This window comes from Halichoeres trimaculatus, unplaced genomic scaffold (assembly GCF_033239565.1).
Source record: "Halichoeres trimaculatus isolate MK-OKI-2021-1 unplaced genomic scaffold, fHalTri1.1 fHalTri1_scaffold_4, whole genome shotgun sequence".
NCBI lineage: Eukaryota > Metazoa > Chordata > Actinopteri > Labriformes > Labridae > Halichoeres > Halichoeres trimaculatus.
Window position 1 is genome coordinate 19,309,248 of NW_027437182.1, and position 8,586 is coordinate 19,317,833.

Here is an 8,586-nt window from a genome sequence, read left to right on the forward strand (position 1 = left end):
AAAACTGAGAAAGTCAAGTCATTTGTGTTGCTTCCACCAGTATTGCTGAGCAGCCCGAGCCCCGGGAGCGCATGGTTCAAGTGGTGAAGTGGTATCTGTCAGCTTTCCATGCAGGGAGGAAAGGGTCAGTGGCCAAGAAACCTTACAACCCAATCCTGGGAGAAGTTTTCTTCTGCCACTGGGATCTACCCTGTGAAACAGAAGAGCCCTCTGTGAACACGGTGAGGATGCATGGTGTATGATTCTTCAGGAGTAAAACCTGCTGTGGTTGAGCATTTTAACATTTACCTACCTGGTCTAAATTAGATACTTTTTATTTTCTAAATGCGTCTAAAACATGCATTGTTTGTGTTTATTAGGGCCACAAATGTTAATCTGCTCCACAAGAAACTCTGGGCCACCAGTTTTATTGTGCATGGCTCCAGCTGAATAAACCAAAAAGCACATTTAGATGATAATCTACATGCTGTTTGATTAGTTTTATCTTCATTCAGAACTTTAACACAAGCCTGGATTTTCTGCTCTGAAAGAGCAGTGTTTTCTGTTTGTAGTAATTTTGTAGTGGTAGTACAGTCCTGTATCATAGGCTGTATATAGAGTGGACATCGTGGCTCCGCCATTTATCATTGTACGGTTTTGAAGCCAAATACCCCCGCCACTGGCACAGCCATTGTAGCAGTTGGCAGCCAGAGTCTGCGCAGTAGAGACGATGAGGGATTTCAGGAGAATCTGAGTGGAGCTGGGTGACAAAAATAATATTTTTTTTTTGTTCTTTCGAGAGTCTACTCACTTCTTGACTCTACCTCCTGACATTTTTTACAGTCCCCGAAAAAAATACACGAAAACAGCAGCTGTCAATCATCGTTACACCTTACGTAAAGCCTCATTTTTAACCTGGTATAACTACTGAAAACGAAACTTCTCAGAAAAAAAGAGGACTTGAATACAAGACAGCCAAATGATATCTTCAAATCACCACAACGATCAGACGTGAGAAACATTTCTACGAGGAGTATTAATTTTTTAAAGTTTGACCACAGCCCATCTGGTGTGGCTGGAAAGCCAGATTTTCTAACCTATACTGCAGCCAGCCACCAGGGGGAGCAGTTTTTGTGGAGACCTCACTTCGAGCCGAGCAAGCGGACGTCCATTTTTTTTTACAGTCTATGCCCTGTATCAGCAACCTTTGGTATTTGCTGGGGAAACAGTCTGTGAGGGGAGCAGAAGCAGGCAGAATGTAGACCACCAGAATAATATCACAGCCCCCATCAGCAGTAATTTGATGGTGATATCTTAGTGAAGATGCAGCTAACAAACTTTTCTAAATCAAAACATTCAACTTCAACAATCTGCCCCCCATCAGCAGTTAGATTTCCCAACTGCTTTGAATGTATCTGAAAATATGGAGCCACCTTTTGTCAAATAACAAGTAGTTTAAAAGACTTTTCCACCTTCTTTTTACTGACAGACTTGACAAATTTTGCACTTTTAAAAATGGTTATCATGATTGTTTTTCTCTTGCAAAGAAAGGATCCACAAATTGACAGTAAATTAAAACAAATAGATTTCTTCATGAGGCTAATACTTCTGAAGTAATCCAAAGTGAAGCAACTGGGCATCTTCTAAACTGAGACCTTTTGTAAACACTTCACTGAACAAAATGTCTTCTTTTGGGTTGTTACTCCTTTCCTCTTTTTGTTCAACTCTGTTTTGTTTTGAGTTAACACTGGACTGGAGCACATTAGTGTACAGTTTTAACTTTCACTCATGTTAAAAGCTCTTTTCTTCTCCTCCTTTCCCTCTCTTCTACACTCCAGGACACAGTATCAGACGGTCCAGTTCCCTGGTCTTCAGCCAACAGTGTGCGTTTTGTGGCAGAGCAGGTCTCTCACCACCCACCCAGTGAGTGTTGAATCCTCTTCTTTGAACATGTTTACACAACACTGTGAAAGCTGTTTGACAAGCAGGCTCATTAAACAAGTAAAGGGAAAGATATATAGTAAGGCAAATTGTTTCATAGACATCACCTCACTGACTTTTCTACACTCTTTTACACCTTCCTCTCTCCTTTCTCTAGTTTCTGCATTCTACGCAGAGTGTTTAAATAAGACGATCCAGTTCAACGCTCATATCTGGACCAAGTCGAAGTTCTTGGGCATGTCTATAGGTGTCCACAATATTGGCCAAGGTACTGCAGACAATGCTCTATACGCTTAAAAAAGATTACAACACTTTGGATTCACAATTTCCCCATGATCCACTGCTTCTCTTCTCTCAGGTTGTGTATCATGTTTGGAGCATGATGAGCACTACATTCTCACCTTCCCTAACGGATATGGCAGGTGTGTTTTATTGTTTTTTCCTGTCTGCATCATCCCTGAAATACCTTCTCCCCAGTCTTTGAAATGTGCGTCGCTGAACCAAGTCTGTGTGTGCAGGTCGATCTTGACTGTGCCATGGGTGGAGCTGGGTGGGGAGTGCAACATCTCCTGCTCAAAGTCGGGCTACAGCGCTAACATCGTGTTCCACACCAAACCTTTCTACGGAGGGAAGAAGCACAGGATCACCGCTGAGATATTGTAAGAGAAAGCAATGTTTCTCATTTCATAGGCTGATTTAAACATTGATGACTGTGACCTTGTTGACTGAAAATACATAAGTAAATCATCTGTTTTTAATTCAGTGCGCCCAATGACAAGAAGTCCTTCTGCTCAATTGAAGGGGAGTGGAACGGCGTGATGTACGCCAAGTGGGCGACAGGAGTGAGTTCATTTCTTTTTTCTTATCTTTTATGCTCAGTGAGATTTTGAAGGAACAATATCACATCAAGGGCGCCTGATTAGACTAACATTTCTTTTGACAAATAAAAGTTTGCTACTCTGAAGATAAACGCTTATTTTTCCAATACATTTCTTTTCTTTGTGATGCTGTTTTGATAATTGAAGGAAATATTTGTGGACACTGAGTACCTCTAAAACAGTAGTGAGTTGAATAAAATTGACTCTCCATTTTCAACAGCTGTAACATACTAACCAACAATGACGTGAAATGATCTGTAATGATCGAAACTCTTTACAAGAAGAGCGGGTCTCTAGATCAGCTGATGTTTTGTGAACAAAAATCAAACATTAAGATAAGTTATGGAGTCTGATCTCATATTAATCCACCATAAGTAGAGCACTTTGTCGCATTTGGCAAGTTACAATGGCAAGAAAAACCTGGAGAGAGATTGACTGACAAATAGAATAGAATAGAACTTTATTGTCATTATAACAAAGTACAGCGACATTGAAGTCACAGCAGCAATCAAGAAAACAAAAGTAAGAAAGTGTATAGAAAGTGAAAAAAGGTCCATGAGAAAATAGATGATGACAGCTTGTTCATCATTCTCCAGTTCAGCCAGCCTCCACCTCCACAGGGTCCAGGACTGAGCTTCTTCAGTCATGCTCCATCTCTGTCTCCTAGATCCTGTCTGTTCACATCAGGTGAAGCTCTTCCAATGTGGTGTTGGTGGCTGATGTTAGCTCTGTTAGCCATGTCTGTGAATAGCATGATGCTACTCTGCCTTCTGGTATTCCCTCTGTTGCTGGGTTAGCACGGCTAGCTCGTCCATCTTATTGGAGATAGATCTTACGTTCCCAATAACGATGGATGGAAGGACAGGTCCATGTCGTCACTTCTCAGCTCACAGCTGAGAACCAGCACGTCGTCCTCACCTTGTGGGAAGACATCAGGCCTTGCACCAGTTAGCATTGACTTGCTACAGGCTGCTAACAGCTGAGTTCACATGTAGACAATGTAGCCATGGTTACATGTAGGATCTCCAGACAAACACAGGAGAAAAAGTACTAAAAATATCACTGAAGCCACAAAAAGTTTGGTGTCCATGACCAACAAATGAGCCAAACAAAGTAATGATCCACTCCAAATACAAAGATTACGAAAAAGAGACGAAAAAAATTACAAGAAACAGACAAAGAAGAGAGAGCTGCTGCATAAGGCAGCCATAGCTAACAGGGTGGCGCCTAGCAACCCAATAATAATAACACAATAAAGACAAGGGATAAATAATAAGGACAATAAGGACAAAGGATCCGACAATGGTAGATGGAAAAACAGACAATAAAATTTTTTTTTAACATGAATCTGCTTGATTTTGTTTTGTACAGTTATCTTAGAAATTTTGTCTTAATTAATTTCATGACTGCTTTAAATGGTGTTGTGGATAGCCAGCACTGCTTATTATATATCAAAAGAATTTTAATATAGATTAATTTTTTCGGCTGCACGGTGGTGCAATGGTTAGCGCTGCAGCCTCACAGCAAGAAGGTCACCGGTTCAATTCCCCACCTCGGCCGGTGGGTCTTTCTGTGTGGAGTTTGCATGTTCTCCCCGTGCATGCGTGGGTTCTCTCTGGGTACTCCGGCTTCCTCCCACAGTCCAAAAACATGCTTACCAGGTTAATTGGTCACACCAAATTGTCCCTAGGTGTGAGTGTGTGCGTGCATGGTTGTCTGTCTATGTGTCAGCCCTGCGATTGACTGGCGACCAGTCCAGGGTGTACCCTGCCTCTCGCCCAATGATTGCTGGGATAGGCTCCAGCCACCCGCGACCCTAAAACAGGATAAGCGGTATAGAAAATGGATGGATGGATGGATTAATTTTTTCATTATTTTGTGTAGTAACTGCTCTACAAAGACTTTTGAAAACATGAATGCATGAAAAAAATGTGTTCTTTTGTTCCCAGGAGAACACAGTGTTCATCGACACTAAGAGGATGGGCATCATTAAGAAGAAAGTGAGGAAGCTGGAAGACCAGCTCGACTATGAGTCCCGGAGGTCAGAAAACAATCTGCTCCATTTGCAGGTTTTCATATCATGGAATGAATGATTCTTAAACAGACACATGCTATAGGAAAAGACCCTGTCATGTCCTTGTGTTTTTGATGTTCATCCTTTAAATTCACCAGATTGTGGAGAGATGTGACGTTGAACTTAAAGCTCAAAGACATTGATTCAGCAACAGAAGCCAAACACCGGCTGGAGGAGAAGCAGCGAGCTGAGGCTCGAGAGAGGAAGGAGAATGAGCAGCAGTGGGAGACCAGGGTGAGACTACCTGTGCTCTTAATGCATTAGAAACATTATCAATACAGTTTAAAAAAGACTACATATATATATGATACACTTCTGAGATACTACAACTTATCCCTTTACTGTAATAAAGCATTCAATGTTAATTTTTTTCATTGTTAAACTGCTAAATCCTGACAGAGCATTATGGGAAAGGACTGTATGATCAAATAAGTGGTTAACTAGAAATCCATGGAGCCAAATCAATTACTTTAATGTTTGGTATTGAAAATAAAATTTGGCATTGATAAACACTCTATGAAACTGAAAAAAGGAAACAATTTCATTGCAAAATGTGTATTATAAAACATTAAAATGGCATCAACACAGGTCATGGCATTGAAACGTTTTGCTGAAGTTAAAAACACAGACATCAAATGTTACTTATTATTTCATTTTCCAAACGTTTAAACTATATTTTTGATTTTAAATCATGTAATATTTATTTGATCAAACTGTTTTATCAATGACAGTTTATAATTTTAATGAAGTTTTTCCTTTTTGATCACACCTTTTTTTCCCCTTACTGTCTTTTCTGTTGTGACTTTCTGTCACTCCTTTGGTGTGAAGGGGATGGTTTAGGGCAGGGATCTCAAATTTGTGCCACGGAAGGTCAAGAGGCTGCAGGATTTCTTCCCAACCAAAAACTCCACCAGCTGGTTTCACTGACTAGTCCCGCTCTCTGCTCGAAGGTGAGGTAATCAGTGAAATCAGCTGGTGGGGTTTTTGGTTGGGAAAAAAACCTGCAGCCTCTTGGCCCTCCATGGCACGAGTTTGAGAATCCTGGTTTAGGGGAAGGGCCAGGTGGGCATGATTAGCATATTTGCATACTGTTAGCAAATAAAGCAGTACTTATAGCGGCCATAGACTGTATTTTACAGTTGATCAAAAAGGAAAAAAAAAAATTGAAATTATAAACTGTCATTGACAAAACAGTGAGATCAAATAAATATAATATCATTTTAATTCAAAAGCATCAAAATAAAAAATATATATAAAAAATAAAACATTAGACAACTGTGTTTTTAACCTTAGCAAAACTTTATTAGTACCATCACCTGTTTTGATGCAATTAAATTTTTTTTATGATACACATTTCTTTTCACAGTCTCAGGATGTGTTTTTCAATGCCAAATTTTATTTTCAATACCAAACTTTAAAGTCATTGTTATGGCTCCGTAGAAATCAGATTGAACGTAAAGTGTTTGAAGTGTCTGATAACTTTCAGGGTTATTTTGCGACCAACATTTCTGAGTGTTATCATTACTTGTGTGTTTCTGCAGCTATTCCACGAGGACGGGGAGTGCTGGGTCTATGACGAGCCTCTATTAAAGAGATTAGCCTCTCAGAGGCACTGAGAAGATTACGCACACGCTGACACACACACATACATATATGCATAAAGAAATGCACACACAACAGAGTCTTCATAAGAACTCTTTTGCAAAAAAACACTTCTTTTCCAAGCCTTGGAATGACTGATGATTGATTATGTATGTACACAGCTTTGCATTTGACTGTAAAATAATGATACGGAAATGATTGAAATCAAATGGAACAACATCTAAGATGTATCATGAAAATTAGTAAAGCTCCTCTTCTTATTCGGGCAATGTTGCTTCCACCGCCACTGACACCCACCATCCGCCAACATGAGACTCAGCAGTGCCGAGTGGACACAAGAGTGTCCGGTCTCATCTCACAGCCACACCCTTCATCAGCTCCACAGGACAAGCCAGAGCAGCACTCGTTTCCCAACATACACAGTTTTTTTGGGGAGGGGGCAGAGGGGGCAAGGGTGTGTGGTAGAAAATGTTGTAATCAAACAAACCATGATGACTAAAACAGCGCTCTACATCTCAGGGAATCTGGTGTCTGAGGAAAGAAAGCTGCTGCCCCCTCTCAGAGTCTGACAGCCTTATAACTGTGTGACGGATGAATCTTAAAGGGGCGGGGGTGAAAATCTCTGCCTGCCTGCAACTAGTTGTAACTGTTGTTTATATATAAATATACATATGATGGATATATAAAAATATATTCTTTTTTATTTTCAATGCTTTTTGTTTATTTTTCTTTCTGGCAATAGTGTAAAATATTAGAGGATATGAACATGGTGGCTTTACATCTTTAGGAATCATTCCATTTCAAGTTAATTTTGCAGCCTTTTTTTGTCTTTCATACTTTTCTGTGTTTCAAGTGTAAATTAGAGGCCAAACCCTACGCAAGCCATAGCATCTTATCACACTGATTGGGAGAGTTGTGGTTGAATTGTTGAATATATGCAATATATAGATCATCAAAGGACAAATTTGGATGTCCATTATGCCAAAAAAAGGTTTAGATAAAAGGCTAAAGGGACTTTCATTTGGGCGGAGAACAAACAATCCTCTGAAAATGTTTCCATGTTACCTGAAGGCATTAATGAACAAATGATTGTTTACATATTCTGACATCCGGCTAGAGCCGAGTCTGTAAAGTCGTTCTTTTTGTTCAATGCATCATGTGTCCTTGTTCCCTCTCTAAAACCACAGATGACAGAGTGCTCTACATCGATGGCTCAGTCTCGTATTGTCAGGACGAGGAGTGTGAAATAAATCAACGAGTGTAGACTTTTGAAACAGTGCTGCTGTTTCAGAGGGCTGCCAGACTCCAGCCTGTGTTCCTACTGTTCATGTTCTTGTAGATTTTTTTTGTTAAATCTCTTTCAAGATAAACAGTTTAAGGCAATATTTATCTTACTAAACACCACTGCTTTTTGAACCATCATCCACTCTCTTATTTACAGCTACATAGGTTGGAACTACATACAATGATATTTGGATGAAATGCAGAAATAAACTATTTTCACCTGAAATTACCCAAGAATCTCTCGGTGCTGTTGCTTATAATAGAAGCTTGTGTTTTTAAATGTTTTAAGGAGTAAGAATTTAAAACTTTATAACCATGTCTTAGATAAGTTTTCCCTGTGAAACATGCCTTTTGAGCTAGGGATCTATAAAGGTAAAGATATTTCTGGTGCAATTTGCTCATCGAATCCAAAAATCTGTTATATGTACCTGCAGCTCTTGAATCAAACTTCTTCCTAAAGCTGACAATTGAGTTGAATTGATAGTTATCATTATATATTATATCTCCATGGTTTTATTCCTGGACATGTAAGATAAGCCTGGCTGAATCAGACACCCCTGTTCAGAGACCTCTGAGGATTCCCAATATCCCCCAAAATCAGTTACGTACCGGTAATCCATTCACATTTGTGATTACATCAAGTAAACAACACATGATTTGGGTTCTTTCACATTTAGTTCACTTTTTTTTCATTTAAAATATTTAATATTTCCTACAATTGGCTAACCCTGTTATCTCAGACAACTATTCAACAAGGTGTGACTCACTGCTTTTCAGTTGATAAACATCACTCTGCCATATGTCCAACATGTTTTACAGTTTCCCTTG

The 8,586-nt window shown here is 39.6% G+C and overlaps 1 protein-coding gene across 6 annotated transcripts in view; it reads left to right on the plus strand.

The window, feature by feature from the left end:
* The window catches only part of osbpl9 (oxysterol binding protein-like 9), a 37,351-nt gene extending 29,369 nt beyond the window's left edge, over positions 1-7,982 (plus strand). For 5 of the 6 annotated variants that reach the window (XM_074667960.1, XM_074667961.1, XM_074667962.1 and 2 more), the window contains 9 exons: positions 41-221; positions 1,818-1,902; positions 2,078-2,188; positions 2,279-2,342; positions 2,439-2,579; positions 2,684-2,762; positions 4,748-4,839; positions 4,971-5,106; positions 6,414-7,981. In XM_074667960.1, the coding sequence (XP_074524061.1) occupies positions 41-221; positions 1,818-1,902; positions 2,078-2,188; positions 2,279-2,342; positions 2,439-2,579; positions 2,684-2,762; positions 4,748-4,839; positions 4,971-5,106; positions 6,414-6,488 (964 nt within the window). In that variant the 3' untranslated portion in view covers positions 6,489-7,981. Of the gene's footprint in view, positions 1-40; positions 222-1,817; positions 1,903-2,077; positions 2,189-2,278; positions 2,343-2,438; positions 2,580-2,683; positions 2,763-4,747; positions 4,840-4,970; positions 5,107-6,413 lie in introns of all 6 variants that reach the window. The other variant, XM_074667963.1, reaches the window with a different exon arrangement.
* The last annotated feature ends 604 nt before the right edge of the window (positions 7,983-8,586 follow it).